This window comes from Eurosta solidaginis, chromosome 1, assembly GCF_040869045.1.
Source record: "Eurosta solidaginis isolate ZX-2024a chromosome 1, ASM4086904v1, whole genome shotgun sequence".
Taxonomy (NCBI): Eukaryota; Metazoa; Arthropoda; class Insecta; order Diptera; family Tephritidae; genus Eurosta; species Eurosta solidaginis.
In genome coordinates, this window is record NC_090319.1 from 128,023,263 (window position 1) to 128,045,806 (window position 22,544).

The window sequence follows — 22,544 nt, forward strand, 5'->3', positions numbered from 1 at the left end:
GGAGTGCAAGAGGCTAGTATATGACGAAGGGCGCAAAGGGCGGTTGGTCATAGGCGCGGATGCAAATGCGCTGCACAATGCGTGGGGAGGAGCAGATACGAACGAGATAGGCGAATCTCTATTTTGTTACATCTTGCAAATCAATTTGCAGATAGCCAACAGTGGAAATGTCTCTACATACCGTTACGTGGCTGACTGCTTGGGTGGTGAAAAGCGGCGGTAAGCAGGTATGCTTGCGGGCCCAGGCTAACCCGTCGTCTTGGGCGGGGTATTGCACCACTGGCCTCACCCGCAGCCACATGAACAAAAAGGGGTTCATACCTGCATGTGTATATAAAGGAGAGAAAATCTGAAAAAGATAGAAATAAACGTGAGGGGCAAGGTTAGAAGGGGAAAAACACAAGGGGCTTAAAAAGATGAAGACCTGTCCCGTTAGGTGGAGTTTACCCTCCTCTTCAGCGCAACTTGCGCTGAACCGTGGGCGCTGTGCTGACTCCTAATTCCTTACAGCGCCCAAACCTGCTACTAGTCTGTCCGTTTGTCAATCGGTCATATTTCCCTATAATTCACCTTTACCTAACCTTGCCACGCACAATCGCCGCACCAACAACAAAAATGTTCAATTAACCCTGCATATTGATAGAATATTCCTTTCAACCATACATTTCATTAGTTTATTGACAATTCTTTGGCTTAATTCTACACCACTATGCTAAAGAATGAGGAAACAGGTGTTATGGGATAAACAAACAAAAAAATTCAGATCAAATGTAAATATTAAAAATAAGAACCAAACTGAGTGGGAAAGTTGGCTAAAATAACTTATACTTGTTTTACAGGCCCATTTCCATGTAAGGTAAATAAAACGGTAAAGGTAAACGAATAAATAACAAGTAAGTATGGGACTGTCTTCGGCGGTGCCGAATACTTCATACCTTTCATGAATGGGGCTGAACAATAATCTTATCCCGTTCGTAATCTCCAAATAATAGGATGTATAAGATAGGAAATATATAGTGAATAGATGTACATACCTAAACGATTTTTAAGATAAATATAAAAAAAAAATTGCAAAAACCCCCTTATCTGAACGATCGGTTGTATTGGATATATATTATATATAGCTCCGATCGAAATGATTTTTACAGGAAATCTTCTATGATATATTAGAATATATATCACCAAGGTTCACGTTTTTATATTGGAAACTAATTGAGAAATGGCCAAAAATCTTTCTATCTGAACGATCGGTTGTATGGGATAGGTATATACTATATACATATAGCTCCGATCAAAGTGACTTTTTCAGGAAATCCTCTATGATATATTAGAATAAATATCACCAAGTTTAACGTTTTCATTTTGGAAATTAAGGGAGAAATGGCAAAAATCTTTCTATCTGAACGATCGGTTGTATGGGATATATATTATATATAGCTCCGATCGAAATGATTTTTTCATGAAATCTTCTATTATATATTAGAATAAATATCACCAAGTTTAACATTTTTATATTGGAAATGAAGGGAGAAATTGCCTAAAATCTTTCTATCTGAACGATAGGTTGTATGGGATATATACTATATATAGCTCCGATCAAAGTGATTTTTTCAGGATATCTTCTATGATATATTAGAATATATATATCCAAGTTTCACGTTTATACTTTATAAATTGCGGCAGAAATGACCAAAATCGTGTTATCTGAACGATTGGTTGTATGGGAGATATATGTTACAGTGGTCCGATCCTAGCGGATCCGACAAATGTCTAATATAATGCAAAAATGTATCCTTGTGCCAAATTTCATTGAGATATCTCAAAATTTGAGCGACTAGTTTGCGTTCAAACAGACAGACGGACATGGCTATATCAACTCAGTTCGTCGCCCTGATCAATTCGGTATACTTAATGGAGAGTTTATCTTCTATATTTCTCAACTTTACAAACATCGGACCAAAGTTAATATACCATTTCATGTTCATGAAATGTATAAAAAATTAAGAAAAAAGGAAGAAAATGAATAACGGAAAAATAGGATGTTAGGTAAAACCCAAAAATTATATGTTCGAACCAAATAAATGATTGCCCCCGGAAATGAACCAACCCTTCTGCCCATTCCTTACCGAGATTATGCCCTTTATGCCAATATTTAAATAATGAATATAATAACATATAAAAATATCAAATAATAATAATATAAACAAATGCAACGCCAGAAAAGCTCCTCACTCCGCCGGTGTTGATTGTTGCCTTTTTTTCAGAATTAGATGAGCCGCCGTTTTTTTGACTATAGGTGCTCATATTATCCGCTGTGCCAAAACTGTAATGTAATTTTTTGTTGTATGTGGTGTCGTGGATGTTGTTGTTGCGTCCCAATGACGCCAGTGAAAAAAATGCTGTCGATAATGCCATTTTTATCGTGCTTTTGCTGTTGTTGTTGTGGTGCGCGCCGGCAAATAAAGATATAGCGTAGTGCTTGCAGCTAGTTAAGATGCGTATAGTTGTTGTTGGACGCTATGTCGTCAATACAAAACGATGGTATAGTTATTGCTGTTGGTGTGGTGTGCGCCGGTAAATAAAAAAACATATGGCTTTGAAGTGCTTGTGGATGCGTGGTAATTGTTGTTGGGCGGTATGTAGCCAAGACGATTTAGTTGTTGATGGGCGGTATGTCGCCAATTTGGCCTCTATGCCGCAACCCGAAATCTTCAATAAGTACCCAGTGGTGCTTTCAAGCAGTGAGTGCTCTGTTCAGATACAAAAACGTATCTAGCGTGAGGATAATAACATTTGTTGTCTGCATGATCATATGCTCACCAACATGCATGCTTTTGGCTTGCCTGGAAAATTACCTATATAGAAGCCAACTTCCCAATGGTCATGCCAAGTTGGAGGAAGATAAAGAAATCCAAAGGCAGGGAAAACCATCAGAATTACCTGGTTTTAGCTGTCGCGATCAGTGTTGCCAGGTGATGAAAAAACAAGAAGCTAGATTGGCAAAAAAAAGGCTAGAAAAAGCTAAATTTAGAAAAAAAGAAGCTAAAAAACGGCCAGAAAGTTTTTTGGTTAATTCATTAAATTTTTTTTTTTTATATTTTAGTTTACACATTTGAAAATAAAAACTTAAAAACATAACTTAAACATAACTTCTTGTTTCAAAACACATCATGCACATTTTCCTTGACTAGCACATGGAATTACTTTAAATGATTGCATATGTGTATATTAGGCCGGGTCGATGTGTGGGTGGGGGGGGGGTCAAAAAAATCGCCCATTGCTCTGTGAAAATCATATTCTAGGGATCAAAATAAGAAACTTTGCCGAAGGAACCATACCTCTAAAACGAATTCTGATGCCCCCCCCCCCCCTTTGGGTCATAGGGGCAAATTTTGAAAAATCCCACTTCCCTCTTATTTAGTCAGAACATATGTAAATGAAAAAATGAATTTAACTTAGTAATAGAAAAGAAATTAAAAAAAATTATTAGAAATTAGCGTTTTTACAACCCCCTTTTAAAACCAAGGCATCACTGTGATGCATTTGCATGTCGTAAACATAGTTGTGTGGGTTTTTTATTCAACCGTTTTAAAAAATGAAGGTATCACCGTGACACAATTGCAGATCGTAAAATTGCTTGTGTTGTTTTTTTTAAGCCACCACAAAACACAGCAGGTATAAATGAAATTTCCCCTACCCAAAAGTTCGATCCAAAGGGGGACATCAGAATTCGTTTTAGAGGTATGGTTCCTTCGGCAAAGTTTCTTATTTTGATCCCTAGAATACGATTTTCACAGAGCACTGAGCGATTTTTAAATCGACCCGCCCTAGTGTATATACATAAAAAAAATATTACAAACTAATTATTTATATAAAATATTCCCCGTCTGAAGAATCAGAAGAGCTTAAGTCTGCGTATAAAGTTTGGCTATTTACCATATGAGATCATCGGTAATTTCAAAATCCTTACAACACTTAGAAAATTTTTAACGAGCATCTAATATTAAGCAGCGCATTAAGCATTTTAATTTTTAGTTTGTTTAGTTTTCAGAATTTTCATGCCACTAAAAATTCTTTCAACCTCCGCGTTACTGAGTGGTAATACTAAAAAACTTAATATGATTTCGACAAGTTCTAAAAAAGGAGGTTCGTTTAATGCATTTTTATGTTCTCGGACTTCCGACCAAAATTCCATGGTGGAGTGTACATTTTTCCATTGTATTGTTATAAGTTTTCGCCACTGCAGCTCTATTAATGCTATTTGACTTGAAGAATAACTATACTCCTCTTTTTCAAAGTAAGAAAATACATCTGGCTTTGAAACTTTCAACAAATTTTCAGCAGAAAAAGAATTAATCTTTTGTAGAGAACTCATATTATTAGGTATTAGGTGTTCACAGGAACTATTGAAATTATTTTATTTTAGAAATTATTAAAAATACATTCGGAGTAAAAAAGGATAGAAAAGTCACGAAGCTAAACCCAAAATTTCGAGGCTAAAGGCAAAAAAAAGGCTAAATCTAGCCTCGAAAAGGCTAACCTGGCAACACTGGTACGGGTAAAGCGCTCTGCAACTCCATTTTGCTGAGGCGAGTACGCCATTGTGCATTCTACCTGGATCGCCTTCAGTTTATACCATTGTTGTTGTTCGGATGAACAATACTCACGACCTTGATCAATAGTTACCTTTGCTATTGATTTGCCGAACATTGCTGTTACCATCGCCTCGTATTCCTTAAATACTTCAAATACTTGTATACTAAGTAAATCATGGCAAAATGAGTATAGTCGTCTATAAACAACACGAAATTTTTCGAGCCGTCGTAACCTATCGGATCAGTTGTGCCGCAGACATCGGAATGTATTCGTTCCAGAACTCTTTTTGATTTCACCCGAGCACCATCAAACGTATCCCTACACTGTTTTCCTTTGAAGCAAGTTTCACAAAAATTTATATTTCCACTTTTCGCATCTATACCAGTCACCATATCATGTTTTATCAAGTCATTCAAACCTCCTTGTCCCAAATGTCCTAGTCTTTTATGCCATAACTCGATTTTGTTCGTTGAATATGCTTGACGTGGCGGCTTTTCAATATTTACTTTAAATTCATACAAATTAAATTTTTACTAATTACCCGAACTTAACCTTCTTTACTTGTTTTGTAAAGAAATGAAAAAAAAAAATTGGCTGAAACCCAGTGAAAATTATAAATAATTAAATATAGAGTCAAAAATATAATGAATTTTACATTTTATGGTTCGATTGAAGAAGATAGGCATTTTAGCCTTTTCATCATCTAACCGCATTCTTCTTCCGCTTAGTATAAGGCCGGCTTGGGAAAAGTCTTTTTCAGGGAACCGATGTTCCGAAGCACCCCATCCTTTTGCGAGCTGTAGGAGATAGATAGGGGCACTTTTAATTATTTTTCTGCCAAAATAAAAAAGGATAAGTTTGTCGCGCAATTACAGTTTCTTCCATATACCTCTGCACTTCAGTAATTGCTATTAAATGAGATGTGCCTTGTGGCCTATTTGAGGCAATGTTGGTGTCCAAGCAGCTCCATATTGAATATTCCGATGTATCACCATTAAATATATCAACTACTTGGATTTACTGAGCAACAGTGCTTACTTCTGCAATGATATCATTTTTATAAAATTCTGAGGTTGCAGTGTCAGAAAACGCAAAATTTTTCAACCCAGGATCTAAATATGATGTAAAGCTAAGAGTTTTGTTTTTTCCAAATTACTTCTTTAATCTGAATAACGAAACTATTACTTTTTGCGCACTTATTATATAAACCCTTTAGGCTGTTAGGAGTCCGATGCAACTCCTTACCAAAAGAGCGACGGTACTTTTAACAGCATTTTCGACTTTGATGAATCGTTCAACCATATAAAATACAATAGTAGAGTTCCATTTTGTATCCACAGTTTCAATTAGTCTTAGTGGTTCAGCACTGGGATTACGATGAAAGGACGTAAATTTTTCATTTGTTGAGGTGCTTTTTCTAAAGTGTGTGACAATTATCTTTAGTTTTTGCAAAACTGAACTAATAGCCTCTCCACTTATACTGATTTTAACTATTAAATTTAAGGTGTGTGGAAAACAACCAAAATTACGAACCTTGAGCTCATTTTGCAAAGCATTTTTGATGTTGTTCACGTTATCAGACACACTGAGTATGATTTTATCAAACACGCCCCATTCAGTCGTAACCTTGCGAATTTGATCAGGTAGATGTGTGTGCATCATACATTGGGCAGCAATGGTGCTATATGTTGGTCAATTCAAACATTTCTATAAAGTGAGCGGTGATGGCAATAAAATAACTGTATTACAAAACGTCCAACAGTCAGTTGTAATACGGAGCTTTGAACCACCCGCAGCTTTAAGTCTCAGTTTTTTCAAGCATCCTAAGTACAATGCAGGAACTATCGTTCTTGATATTACCTACCGACTATGTAATTTATACGCAGAATCTAGCGCATTTATAAAATTACGAATTCTTCTGTCTTCAACTATGCTGCACGGTTGCAAATCGGTTATGAAAAGCATGGGCATTAGGGCGGGTCGATTTAAAAATCGCTCATTGCTCTGTGAAAATCGTATTCTAGGGATCAAAATAAGAAACTTTGCCGAAGGAACCATACCTCTAGAACGAATTCTGATTTGGGTCGAACTTTTAGGTAGGGGCAAATTTTGAAAAATCCCACTTTGACCCATTTAGAGTGCTCCAATCGAGTCCAAATGTATGACCGACCCCCTATTACTTTGGAGGTCCGACCCACCGATCCCAGTGGCACACCCCCTGAAACCCCCCTGGGGGTTCACCATACAAACATTTCAAAAATCGCCGGTTTTGCATATTACATGAAAAAATCAGCTAAATGGCTATGTTTTTTCTTTATTTTTATTTATTTATTTATAATAATATTTATTATTTATTTATAATAATATCTATTTTTTCTCCTAAGAAATTTATTTTGTTAGAACATATGTAAATGAAAAAATTTATTTAAGTGAGTTATAGAAAATAAACTAAAAAAAGTTATTGTTTGAAGTCTTTTTTACTTTCAAGTCTGGGCAATTTCGCACGGCTCTGTAATGTCGTCGCCATAACAGCCTCTACATTTTCCGGTATAACCCGTTTGGAATCGCTAGCTAGCAATTGATAGCCGTTCCTTGTATGTGTGATGGAATTTTTGGATCATTAAACGGGGGATCATCTTGATTTAAATATTCTTTCAATGTATCGTACGGAATGCTTCGCGTGAATAGTGGTTCTAATACGATATTTATATCATTCAAATTGATCATTTCCGCATAACTTGTGCAATTAAAGTTTATATCTGGTTTTTTATAAATTCTAAGTTCCATTGGCTCGTCAACATCGGTTCGATAGCGTAGAATTTTCTTGATGGCACAGTCGCGCTTTTCTTTGCTATCATCAAACAACATTGATAACAAGATATTTTCCGAATGCGCATAATATGAGTTATATTTAATTACTTGATTGACAATTTTGCGTAAAGGAGGTTCTAGAAATCGTGACCAACCAATGAACACGACAGAGCTGTAATACTTGATATTGAAGTACATTGGCACATAACATTTAATTATAAATTCAACCAGAATTCTTAAATTTGCATCTGGATTTTCCGTTGTCACATGGAGCTGCCTTCAAATCGCATTTACATGTTCCAATGTAAAAAATTGTTTCCAGAGATTTTAAATACTCTGTAAATTGTTGGGTGTTGTTTCTCCTCTTGATTTGCTCTTGATACTTGTCAAGCAATTTATTCAATTTATTAAATACTCTTTTTTTCTTTTTTTCTGCATTATTTCCATACCAAGTTTTTCCCAAATTCCAATCAACTTATTTTGTACTTGAATGGTGAATGATTTATGGGAAAACTTTTTTGTTCTGTTTTAACACGTTCGCTTAAGTAAAAATAATATCTCAAGATATCCAGATGGGTTGGTAAATTAAGATCAGTTAAATCAGTAGACACACCAAAAACAGTAACATCATGCTTGGGTATATGACTCATTGGGTTTTCGATAGTTGTTGATGTAGTTGCTTCATCTTGCGGTGTAGAGGATGGTGGATTCATTGTAAACTTTTTGATTTGGAATGGTCACTTCACTTATTATTTTTTTGGAAATATTTTTTTATCTGAAATTAGCACTTCACACTTTGAGTTCTTCACAACGACTTAATGCATTCACAAAAACTGTTGCGTTATATATGGTCTACGAGACGAGGTAATAAGAATGAAATGGCAATTTCAATTCTACCTGCTGTGTCTTGTGGTGGCTTAAAAAAAAAACAACACAAGCAATTTTAAGATCTGCAATTGTGTCACAGTGATACTTTCATTTTTTAAAACGGTAAAATAAAAAACCCACACAACTATGTTTACGACATGCAAATGCATCACAGTGATGCCTTGGTTTTAAAAGGGGGTTGTAAAATCGCTAATTTCTAAAAATTTTTTTTAATTTCTTTCTATTACTAAGTTAAATTCATTTTTTCATTTACATATTTTCAGACTAAATAAATTTCTAAAGAGAAAAATAAACTCCAAAAAGAACAAGTAAGGAAGACTAAGTTCGGGTGTAACCGAACATTACATACTCAGTTGAGAGCTATGGAGACAAAATAAGGAAAATCACCATGTAGGAAAATGAACCTAGGGTAACCCTGGAATGTGGTTGTATGACATGTGTATCAAATGGAAGGTATTAAAGAGTATTTTAAGAGAGAGTAGGCCATAGTTCTATGGATGGACGCCATTTAGGGATATCGCCATAAAGGTGGACCAGGGCTGACTCTAGAATTTGTTTGTACGATATGGGTATCAAATGAAAGGTGTTACTGAGCATTTTAAGAGGGAGTGGGCCTTAGGTCTATCGGTGGACGCCTTTTCGAAATATCGTCATTAGGGTGAGCCAGGGGTGACTCTAGAATGTGTTTGTACGATATGGGTATCAAACGAAAGGTGTTACTGAGCATTTTAAGAGGGAGTGGACATTAGGTCTATAGGTGGACGTCTTTTCGAGATATCGCCATTAGGGTAGGCCAGGGGTGACTCTAGAATGCTTGTACGATATGGGTATCAAACGAAAGGTGTTACTGAGCATTTTAAGAGGGAGTGGGCATTAGGTCTATAGGTGGACGCCTTTTCGAGATATCGCCATTAGGGTGGGCCAGGGGTGACTCTAGAATGTTTGTACGATATGGGCATCAAACGAAAGGTGTTACTGAGCATTTTAAGAGGGAGTGGACATTAGGTCTATAGGTGGACGTCTTTTCGAGATATCGCCATTAGGGTAGGCCAGGGGTGACTCTAGAATGCTTGTACGATATGGGTATCAAACGAAAGGTGTTACTGAGCATTTTAAGAGGGAGTGGGCATTAGGTCTATAGGTGGACGCCTTTTCGAGATATCGCCATTAGGGTGGGCCAGGGGTGACTCTAGAATGTGTTTGTACGATATGGATATCAAATTAAAGGTATTAATAAGGGTTTTAAAAGCGAGTGGCCCTTAGATGTACATGTGAGGGCGTTCTCGCGATATCGACCAAAATGTGGACCAGGTGATCCAGAAAATCATCTGTCGGGTACTGCTAATTTATTTATATATGCAATACCACTAACAGTATTCCTGCCAAGATTCCAAGGGCTGTTGATTTCGCCTTGTAGAACTTTTTCATTTTCTTCTACTTAATACGGTAGGTGTCACACCCATTTTACAAAGTTTTTTCCAAAGTTATATTTTGTGTCAATAAACCAATCCAGTTACCATGTTTCATCCCTTTTTTCGTATTTGGTATAGAATTATGGCATTTTTTCATTTTTCGTAATTTTCGATATCGATAAAGTGGGCGTGGTTATGGTCGGATTTCGGATTTTTTATACCAAGATAAGGTGAGTTCAGATAAGTACGTTGGCTAAGTTTAGTAAAGATATATCGGTTTTTGCTCAAGTTATTGTGTTAACGGCCGAGCGGAAGGACAGACGGTGGACTGTGTATACAAACTGGGCGTGGCTTCCACCGATTTCGCCCATTTTCACAGAGAACAGTTACCGTCATAGAATCTATGCCCCTACCAAATTTGAGAAGGATTGGTAAATTTTTGTTCGACTTATGGCATTAAAATTATTCTAGACAAACTAAATGAAAATGGGCGGAGCCACGCCCATTTTGAAATTTTCTTTTATTTTTGTATTTTGTTGCATCATACCATTACTGGAGTTGAATTTTGACTTAATTTACTTATACACAGTAAAGATATTAAATTTTTTGTTAAAATTTGAATTAAAAAAATTTTTTTTTTAAAAAGTGGCGTGTTCTTCATCCAATTTTGCTAATTTTTATTTAGCACATATGTATATAGTAATAGTAGTAACGTTCCTGCCAAATTTCATCATGATATTTTTAACGACTGTCAAATTGCAGCTTGCAAAACTTTTAAATTACCTTCTTGTAAAAGTGGGCGGTGCCACACCCTCTGTCCAAAATCTTACTAATTTTCTATTCTGCGTCATAACGCCAACCCATCTACCAAGTTTCATCGCTTTAACCGCCTTTGGCAATGAATTATCGCATTTTTTCGGTTTTTCGAAATTTTCGATATCGAAAAAGTGGGCGTGGTTATAGTCCGATATCGTTCATTTTAAATAGCGATCTGAGATGAGTGCCCAGGAATCTACATACCAAATTTCATCAAGATACCTCAAAATTTACTCAAGTTATCGTGTTAACGGACAGACGGACGGACGGACGAACGGACGGACGGACATGGCTCAATCAAGTTTTTTTTCGATACTGATGATTTTGATATATGGAAGTCTATATCTATCTTGATTCCTTTATACCTGTACAACCAACCGTTATCCAATCAAAGTTAATATACTCTGTGAGCTCTGCTCAACTGAGTATAAAAAACATAGGCATTTCGCTGATTTTTTCATGTAAAGTTCAAAACCGGCGATTTTTTGAAATGTTTGTATGGTGAACCCCCAGGGGGGTTCCAGGGGGTGTGGCACTGGCATCGGTGGGTCGGGCCTCCAAAGTTAGTGGGGGCCGGTCATACATTTGGACTCGATTCTAAATGGGTCAAAGTGGGATTTTTCAAAATTTGCCCCTACCCAAAAGTTCGACCCAAATTGGGGGACATCAGAATTCGTTTTAGAGATATGGTTCCTTCGACAAAGTTTCTTATTTTGGTCCCTAGAATATGATTTTCACAGAGCAATGGGCGATTTTTTTGCCTCCCCACAAATCGACCCGGCCTAATGGGCATGGCTTCGTCAATTTTTTTTTCAGACTTTGCAGAAGTACTTATGTTATTCAGAGATGACGTTATTGCTGCAAATTGGGTCAAGAAAACAGGTTGAGTTGTCTCAACTCAGAATTTTTAAATAAGGGAGTTTACCATATTGAACACCTGCTTCGGTAAACTTTTTCAACTTTATTTCTTGCTGTAAGGACGGTTGAGGTGACTTTGCATTGCCTATACCCTTGACAGTGTGACAGTTGGAAGGCGGCTTTGCATATGTTTCTTTAAAGAACTATGTTATGTTTTGTATGAAATACTTTTTTTGCATATTACATTTTGCATGCATTTCGTTCATTGGCTCATAAATTTGCCACATTTTACTTCTTTTTTTACTATAGTTTGCTGTTATCTTTCGATATCAATACGAATTTTTAATAAATGAATACAACTTAATTTTTGCAGATGAGAACGACGTTTATAGAAAAAAACCTTAATTCAAAGCAACGTCGCAAACTAGCTAAAAACAAACACAATCGAGTGCTTACGAGGTGATTTTCATTATCCATGAAGAAATACCGCCGTAATCGCTGTTGGCGAAATGCCGGCAGAGGTGATCGTCATTCAAGAGAATCGAAAGAATTTCAAGCTGAAGGAAAATCGCCAATCACTGATATATTTGGTTAGCAATAGCTATCACTATTCGGCGTTTTTCAATCCCGGTGATGCAATCACCGATAGCGAAATATCGTTCATCACTAATATCTTATGTATTTCTTCACCTTGGTAAAAGTCTAGAACAGGGGTCAACTTCTAATACGCTTCGAAAAATATGGAGGTGTCAAAAGACCCGTATTGACTCGGACAACAATAATTCTTATCTTTGTCCGGATATATTTCTAGTTGGTGTAATGTTATTGTGCACTGAAAAAATTTCGTGTACAAAGGGATTTTGCACGGATTTATTTTTGATCCCACCCCATTGGTGGACCGGCCAGAATAATTTTTCATAAGCGCGGCCGAAGGCCGATAACGCATAAAAGTGTTTTGAGCAGAAATACTATGCATCCCATTTTTTATTTTACGCCCTCGGATTAATAACACTGATGTCAAGATGCGTCGTGTGATACCTCTCCCAACATTTTTGGACGCGTATTGGCAGCCGACCCCTGTTCTAGATTATTACCTTCACCTTGATTCGGCAGATGGGCTCTACCTTTATAGTTTTGTTTTGATAAGCTGTTTTCAATCGGTGTTGTAAAAAATTTAAATTCTAAATTCATCAAAACTTTGTCTGTAAACATTTCCATTGCGTTTGGATCCATTTATATAAAGGAAGTGTTTAATATTTTTGATATCGTATATTTTTTTTTCATACATGTTTCCCTTTCTTACACAACAGCTATACAGCTCTTAAGCGAGCACTTATGATAGAGATTTTTAGATCCTAAATAATTTTTATTTGTTCTGAAATTTAACTAGGCTTTTGACTTTATTATAGTACGACACCACGCGAAGGCGCCTATGTTTATGGCATATTTATGGAGGGCGCAAGATGGGATGTACATCAGGGAATTATAATGGAATCACGCCTCAAAGAACTTTATCCGCCCATGCCGGTAATTAATATTCGAGTAAGTAAATTTAAATTTCAAATATAAAGCGAAAATATTACAAGTGCACAAATTAAATCAAACTTATGGACATTAGAGTATTTCACTAAAAACTTTCAAAACGTGCCCCGCGGATGCGAATATGTACTTCATGGAGATTTCAAAAATGGAAAACAAAATTTGGCCAAAATTTGGTTAAAAAACCGAAATTGATTAATACCGTTTTCACACAGAAACTTAATTGAATCACAATTCTATTTAATGAAATAATTAAGGTTCCTTTTCATACAGGACCTTTTGCTTCATTAAGCAGCCCCAAAAAAATATTTCATTTTTACAAAAATCAAAATAAAATGCATGCGCAACTACCCATAGGTGTTGCACCTAACCAAATATGTGCGTATTTTCGAAAAAGCCCCATATTCAGGACTGTAATGGAATCCAAGTCGGTTTTGCGTTTTGCCGGAATTACAAACCAATATTGATTCAAATTGGTGTCATAAAACCGTATTGGTTTTGCTATTTTCGAATGTAAATAAAAGCGATGTTCGAATCAGCTGTTTTGCAGTGTTATCGGTGCACCGGCAATTTTGATGTTAATATTTTTGGAAAAATTTTATAAAATAATTGTTTTGTGCATCTTAACAGAAATAAACAAATTTATTGGCATCAAAATTGCATCAGCAGTTGTAGCATTTATGTTATTGGAAGAAGAAAGTTGCGAGAATGATCAAAAGGGAAATTTTGAGAGATCGCAGCAATCCATTTGAGTTGCCAGAGACAGCGTAATTAAAAATATTTCTTAATGTGGATTTCTAAATATTTATAGTGTTACATTGCACACTATCGCATAAAAATAGAGGCTTTCCGAATGGTATTGGACACCATTGAAGGACGCTTAACTCGCTCGAAAGTTCTGCCAGTGCTGCAACTAGCAGCTACGTTACGATTTTTAGCTGAAGGATCTTATCAAAGACCAGTTGGCAAAGATTCTAGCATGAGTTAGGTATAAGCACGGTGTCAACGATTTTAGATGATGTGCTTCGTGAAGCCCTTCTCAATATCTGGATGTTCTTTTAAAAATTCAATCAAAATACTGTTTTGCATTGAATTTTTATGCTTTTCCCTATTAAGAATGAAAATATATGTATGTAAATTTACATTTATTTTTATAAAATAAACCTTTATTTAATTACATTTTTAGAAAATATTCAACTGCAAGAGAAAAACAACTATGAAAAAATGAAGTCCAACAGCATTTAACTGATTGGTTTGTTTCCGATAGCAAAATCGATATTATCGGATTCTGTGACACCTAAAACCAAACATGTTAAATTCCAATTAGAATTAGTAATTGATGCAATTGGTTTATATTCTCTAATTCATTAAACAATTAGAAATATCTCAACTAATTCCCATTAGATAATTGAAATTTTTTTCTAATGGTAAATCTAATTGCAATTAGTTGCCATTAGCAAAAAAAAATGGTTTACCTTTACAATTAGAAATTAATTTGACTTCTGCTAATGCAATTATATATTCAATTAGCTCGAATTAGAATCAAGTATTTATATTTATTTACATCATTATTCATTCACTTCAATCATTCTTTGAAAACAATTTATCTTTATCAAAATAATTGATTCTAATTCGAGCTAATTGAATATCTAATTGCATTAGCAGAAGTCAATTAAATTTCTAATTGTAAAGGTAAACCAATTTTTTTTTGCTAATGGCAACAAACTGCAATTAGATTTACCATTAGAAAAAATATTTCAATTATCTAATGGGAATTAGTTGAACTATTTCTAATTGTTTAATGAATTAGAGAATTTCGCAAAAGAAGGTTAATTAGCAATCATTAGCATTATCTAATCATTACTTAACATCTATGCCTAAAACCGACTCTATTTCCAATTTGAACATTAAACCGGTAACATTGGATTTCATGACATCAAAGTAATTTTTTTGTCGTTTTTAAATCCGATTCCGACAACAATTGGATTCCATGACAGCCCTGATTATATTTTGCAGGAAATGCAGCGAAAATTAAATTTTGATATTTGTTGTGTTTTTCTATTTTTCGTAAATTATTGAAAATAATTTATTTTTGATTTTCGTTGTTACATTGACAATAAAATTCGAAGCACCAAGCAAAACCGACTGGATTTTCACTGGATTAGGCATTCAATAAAGCAATAATGAGATAATTAAGAATTTGTATTTTGTACGAAAGATTGAGTTCAATTAGGCCTTTAGTGTAGAAAACTTGACTTCACTTAGGCCATTTGTCATAAGAAACCATTTATATATTTGACCAATTTCAGCTTTTATCCTCGTTTTCCTCAAACCTGCACCCCTTTATCACACACTGCTTCTTAACAAATCGTAGGTTGCTAAAAAATAGCACCGTTCTGGTTTTGAATCCGTTGATATGAAAATCCTAGGTGATCCTTTTTAGAACATTTATGTTTATTTTTATGTTTACTGCACAAAAAGGACCGATTGCTGGAAAAACTTTTTGGAACATTTATGTTTTTTATGTTTACTGCACATCGCTTGAAAATTTGTATCAAAAACTGAAAACACCACTTCGTTTAGGGCTTTATCATGATAAAAAATCAGCGCTAATTTTAATTCCAGATATTATAATAAGAATATTAATAATATTTTTTTATACAATTAGAACACATGTTTCATTTGTTCCGCTAGTTGAAAAATGAATATTGCGCAGTGCTACAATGAGTTGAGTTGGTCTTGCAATTCAAATATATATATTACTAGCCTTTACCCGCGGCCCCGTCCACAAGGAGAAAATGAAATATATGGGCTATTCACGTTAGCCTGCTTATGAAGATATCTGTTTAAAATTTTTTTTCCTGTCTAATGCATTTTATTTTTGTAATTGAGCGAAAAAAGAACTAAATGAGCTGATAACCTGATAGAACCCCAAACGATCCCAAAATTATCGAGAAAAAGCCACGAAATGACCCCAAAGATATCGTGGACAGGTACCGGAATAGTAAAAAGAAACACGAAATGAAAACGAAACGATTCTAGACTTATCCAGAGAACCACACAGAAATTATCCCTGAAGGGTACCAACATTATACCGAAATAGTCCCGAAAAAGTTTCGAAATGATGCTGATGGGCTCCTGGACGGATCCCAAAAACCATTCAGAAAATATCCAGGAAGGGTCCCTAATTATACCGATATAGTCCACAAAAAGTGCCGGAAAAGTTCCGAAATGACCCCGAGGGGATCCACGACGGATCGCGAAACCCATACGGAAATGATTCCGGAAGAACCCAAAATGATCCCGAAATAATCTCGGAAAAGACCAGAAATTACCCCAATGGGTTCCCGTACAGATCCCGAAAACTATCCAGAAAAGATGCCGGAAAGGTCCTCAAGTGATCCCCCTAATAGTCCCGAAATGACCCTGGGAGATATCGGGCGGATCCCGAAAACCATCCAGAAATGATGCCGAAAGATTCCCCAAATGATCCCGTATCAGTCGAGAAAAAGTCCCGAAATGACCCCGATGGGATCCCGGATATTCCGAAAACCATCTAGAAATGATGCCGGAAGGTACCCCAAATGATCCGGAAATAGTCCCGAAATAACCTCGACTGGATCCCGGACGGATCACGAAAACTATCCAGAAATGATGCCGGAAAGGTCCCCAAATGTTCCCCTAATAGCCCCGAAATGACTCTGATGGGATCTCGGCGGGTTCCGAAAGCCATCCAGAAATTATGCCGAAAGGGTCCGCAAATGTTCCCCGTATTAGTCGAGAAAAAGTCCCGAAATGACCCGACGGGATCCCGGACGGATCCCGAAAACTATCAAGAAATGATGCCGGAAAGGTCCCCAAATGATCCCTCAATAGCCCCGAAATTACCCTGACATAATTCCGGACGGATCCGAAAACCATCCAGAAATAATGCCGAAAGGGTCCGCAAATGATCCCGTATTAGTCGCGAAAAAGTCCCGAAATGACCCCGACGGGATGCCGGACGGATCCCGAAAACTATCCAGAAATGATGCCGGAAAGGTCCCCAAATGATCACCTAATAGTCCGGAAATGACCTTGATGGGATCACGGACGGGTCCCGAAAACCATCCAGAAATTATGCCGAAAGGGGCCCCAAATGATCCCGTATTAGTCGAGAAAGAGTCCCGAAATGACCCCGACGGGATCCTGGACGGATCCCGAAAACTATCCAGAAATGATGCCGGAAAGGTCCCCAAATAATCCCCTAATAGTCCCGAAATGACCCTGATGGGATCACGGACGGGTCCCGAAAACCATACAGAAATTATGCCGAAAGGGTCCCGAAATGATCCCCTATTAGTCGAGAAAAAGTCCCGAAATTACCCTGAGGGGATCCCGGGCGGATCCCGAAAGCCATCCAGAAATGCCCCGGAAGGGTTTCCAAAAGTTCCCGAAATAGTCCCAAAAAACCCGAAATGACAACAACAGGAACTTATCCAGCGAACCACACAGAAATGATCCCTGAAGGGTACCAAAATGATCCCGAAACAAAGTTCCGAAATAACCCTGACGGGCTCCCGGACGGATCTCGAAAACCATCCAGAAAATATCCAGGAAGGGTTCCTAAATTATCCCGACATAGTCCAGAAAAAGTTCCGAAATGACCCCGAGGGGATCCATGACGGATAGCGAAAACCATACAGAAATTATTCCGGAAGGGTACCGAAATTACCCTACCGAAATCACCTTACTGAGGAAGACGCGAATATGTGTCGAAACGCGTAGAAGAGAAAATAAACGATTGTTTTATTTCAAAAAATCGGCCGAAAAGCTCCATGTTTAAGCCGCCTCCAATAAGATCCAGACGGCGGCGAAATACTTATGCGCAGCCGTGCGCGGCGAGTGGAAAGGCGCAAATTCACAAGCACTGCCATCGTCAGCAACGATCCTTTTTTCAACGAATTAGTCAAGCATTATTAACCGGCAATCGCGGACGCGCTCAATACTTTGCATATCTTTGTACTTATTTTGAATATTTCTATATTTGAACTTATAACGTTTTCGGAAAAAAACCTATTAAAATTTTTTATTCCCGACTGTGGAGTGTAGCGAAGAAAGACCAGGTGAAGTTTGTTTATGGTCCTTCGCAGTCATCTTTGGCCCAACCCCTAAAATTATAATTAAAATATTATTAAATTTTAATCGAAAAATTTCGTTCGCTTAAATAAACATTTAAAAACACCAAACACAGTGAGTTAAATTTGAGTGGAAAAAAGAAAACATTTACCTACATCCATAGACAAAAAGCATATAAATATAAACAAAAAAATTTTTGGAAAATAAACTCAATCCACCCAAAACAGAAAATTGAGCAAAAAAAAAGAGAAAAAGCTCAGACTAGATAAAAAGTAAAAACAAAAAATTCTAAGTGGATCAGTGCAGTGGGTGCATACATAAACACACGTTTTATACAAAAGTACCCAAAATTTTGTACTTTCAAAGTACAGTGCAAAAGAAAACACAAAAAGTACGATTTTGTGAAATATACACCTATATACACAAAATTGTTTTTGAAAATATCTTTGTGGTACACACTTAAAAAAAAAACAAAAAAAAAAGAAATATATAAAACTGTTAAAATCAAAAAAAAAAAAAAACTTTTGAGTTGGAAAGTGCTTGGTTAAAAGCAACTAAAATATATACATATGTATACATATAAATATGTACACATACACATACACGAATATTAAAAAAAAAAAAAGATTTTAAAGAAAAAAAATCTCTGCAACCATCAAAAATCAACTTTACAAAAAGCCAAGCAGCAGCAACAGCAGCCAGCTAATCATCAGCAACAATCAACAACAACACAATAAGGAGCAACAAAACATACAGGAATTGGTGAGTAGGCAGTTTTTTATTTTTCATAAAAATATAGAAAATAATAAAACTTTTTTCCACAAAGGTTATATTATTTTTTGTAAACTGCAAAATCATATATATATATATATATCCACATATATACATGAATATTGCGGAAATTTTCTTACCATTCAACCAAAAGGTTGGCAACCAAAAATTGGTAGAAAATACTCCGCTATACCAATAGGCAAAATCCGTCAATCATAATATGTATTTCTAGTGGTATTTAACTAACAAAAAACTTGCAGTTTACTTGCCTACTCAAACCCACTGTGCAAGAACAACATCAGCAAAAATTTCTTCTACAGCTGAGTTTACCCCGTTGTTCGCACAGAGCGTTGAACTCGTCGATACAGTTATTACAGGTATTTAACTAACAAAAAACTTGCAGTTTACTTGCCTACTCAAACCCACTGTGCAAGAACAACATCAGCAAAAATTTCTTCTACAGCTGAGTTTACCCCGTTGTTCGCACAGAGCGTTGAAATTGTCGATACAGTTCAACTTCTTCCAAGTCATTCTTTTCTTGCTTGTCAGCATATATAAAAATCATAATATTCATACGTATGTACATACTTACATACATGTACAAATAATTTCAAGTTGCTTTTCTAGCATTCACACTTCTCCACTCAGAGAAGATCATACTTGTTTACTCACACGTTCAAGTCGCTCTTCCAGCGACATTCTCCCAGCACGTATAGCTACATTAGCAACGAGAGTTGTGTACTTCTGATCAAATTTCTCAACCTCTCTCATATTTGCAATTTTTTCATCTTTCTTTGCTGCACTGTCCCAACAGTGCAATCAAGCGCACTCAGCTTCACAAAAGAAACGCGACATTAAAGCGATGAAGAAGCGAATCAAAACAAACTCTTCTGTTTGTAAACATAAACAGAGAAGCTCATCTGATTCACGCGCATACGTTCGCACAAACAAACATATATACACACATACGTTTGTATATTGCGCACGTACATTTGTACTTATTCTGTCGTACAAAACTAAGTTTGAGATATTTTCGTCCCTATAGAAACTTTTCAAAAAAAAAAAAATACATACAAACTTCAAGTACATATTATTATTTTCTAATACATACATACCTATATATACCAGTAATTTACAAATACACGTTTATTTCCACACTTATATTTACACGTATATATAAGTGAAAAGTGTTTGTGATTTTTTTTTTTTAATTTTATATTTTTTGTTTATACAAAACATTATACATACTATTGAATTCCGAATTTCGCGGATTTAAATTTTTTAAGGAACGTCCCGTTATCCGTGCATAACTCTATTTTTCAAAAAAAAAACAAAAAAAACACAAACACCGCCACCAATTTAAATTCCCTTTTTTAAATTTCTGTGGCACGAAGAGTTTTCCATCTTCGAATTTTGCGAACGTTCTCTGAGCGGACAAATATTTTATTCGGTTTTTTTTTTATGAAAACCCAAAAGTTTGCATAAAATGCCTCTCAGCCCCCAAAAACGTCCGAAACCGGGACAAAACCAAAAGGTGGCCCAAAAGAAGAAACGGCCAAGGAAAGGTCAACATCCCCCCGCCGGAAATCCAAATCAGTTGACCCATCCGCGCAAAAGTTCATCGCGGAAAGTGACAATCTGATGAGATACTGTGCAAAATTTAACGAAGCACCGATTCAGGATCACACTGAATTGTATCTCATGATAAAGGACAAATCACTAGATGGTTATTGGGCACGACTTCAATCGGTTTACGATCTGGTGTTTTCGAAACCAGACGAAAGTTTCCCTGAAGACTTCAAGAGTTCAGTACAAGGCAAACAATACGCCTGCCTTGATACGTATGAAGTGACAAAAGCAAAGATTGCCGATCAACTTTCGTTGATGAAAATGATGGCAACGCCGAGTCCACCACCCCGCGTGGAACAACCCCCGGCTGAGGCAAATATTTACCTCAAAGTCCCAGCATGCGACACGGAGGCCTTTTATAGTGGCTATGAAGAATGGCCCGCTTTTCGTGACATGTTCACAGCGGTGTACATTAACCATCCAAGGCTCTCCCGTGCTCAGAAATTGTACCATCTCCGGTACATAACGCAAGGAAAAGCCGGCTCCATCGTCAAACAATATGCGTTGAGCGATGATAACTTTGACCTTGCCTGGGAAGGTTTACGGTCACGATACAAAAACAAGCGTATCTTGCTTGACAACCAGATAAAATCTTTACTGACTCTTGCCACTATTCAATCCGAAAACTGTGAGCAACTTCAGAAATTGCAAAATTCAATCAACAACTGCCTATCCGTCCTTCACTCCCAAGGAGTTACGGCAGACAGTTGGGATCCGATTCTGGTATACATTTGTTCATCAAAGCTCCCAGAAACAACCCTGTCACTTTGGGAACAGTCTCTCTCTTCTCGAAAAGAGTCACAAATGAACGACTTTCTCACCTCAATAGGCTTCAACCAAGCAAAAAAAACCAGTCGCTCATCAAAATTCTGCGCAAAACAGGTCGTTCAACAGGACGCAAACCCTTGTGGCAAAATCTAAAAAGGAAACTTGCTAATGTTGCAACTCCACACCTTAGTAGAATCTGTCCACGTTTCAAACGAATGTCTGTGCAAAACCGGACACAATTCGTAAAACAAACTAAGCTGTGTACAAACTGCCTTAGCAGCACTCATATCATCAATGAGTGCACGAGCAAGTGGTCATGTTCGACATGTCATCAACGGCATCACGCGCTGTTGCATGCGAGCCCACAAGCTCAACGTTCCACCCCGCGAACGAATGCACCAAACGTGCAGCACACAACTGGTGAGTCAACATCTCCCGTTCGACAAACGCAGAATAGCTCGGATTCTAGCGAGTTACCGTGTTGTTCAAAACACGCACCGGTTCAATCATTGCATGCATCCAATGATAACCAAATTCTCCTTCCTACTGCTATGGTCGCAGTCGAACACGAAGGGGAATTATTTCAATTGAGAGCCTTATTGATCAGGGCTCGGAAAGAACTTTCATTTCCTCGAAAGTTCAAAAACGGTTGAAACTTCCATTCGAACATTCAAAGTTCGAAACTCTGGCATGGGTGGACAAGTCGTACAAAAGTCCTCCAAGCTTTGTCCTTTGACACTGGTTGCATCCAAGGCCATGAAAAGGATAAAGGCTCATGCCATTGTGTTGTCGCAACTGACAAAAAATCTACCAACATCCACCATTAGTCGCAAAATCTGGCAGCAGTTCAAACTCCTTGAGCTCGCTAATTCCAGTTGCCACATACCAGGTCAGACTGACATGGTCATTGGCAGCGACATACTTCCACAAATTCTGCTGGAAGGCATAAAAAAGGTGTGCGGTAGCATCCGTGCGCAACAAACCATTTTTGGTTGAATTCTCAGTGGTCCAATAACTGAAAATGTTGTGTCATTCTCGACAAAAGTCCAAGCGTCAAACGAGACACTCAGTTCTCAACTGAGAAAATTTTGGGAAGAGGAGGAAATTCCACAACCTCCACAGATATCCCCCGAGGATTAAGCGTGTGAGCAGATATACGCAATAACCACGACACGTGCACCAAACGGTCGATACATTGTGCGACTTCCATTCAAGGAAGAGTTTCCTGAAAAACTTTCCCTCGGCAAATCCCGCCCGGATGCTCTGCAGCAGTTTTCAGCATGGAGCGATCGCTTCAGAAAAAGGGGGAGTTAGGTACAATGTACAACAACGTGTTGC

The 22,544-nt window shown here is 37.0% G+C and overlaps 1 protein-coding gene across 1 annotated transcript in view; it reads left to right on the plus strand.

Annotated features, from left to right (window-relative positions):
- Positions 1–22,544, plus strand: part of Dhc93AB (Dynein heavy chain at 93AB) — a 2,991,564-nt gene that overhangs the window by 2,613,233 nt on the left and 355,787 nt on the right. The window contains exon 30 of the mRNA XM_067759821.1: positions 12,791–12,923. Coding sequence (XP_067615922.1) covers positions 12,791–12,923 — 133 coding nt within the window. The remainder of the gene's footprint in view (positions 1–12,790; positions 12,924–22,544) is intronic.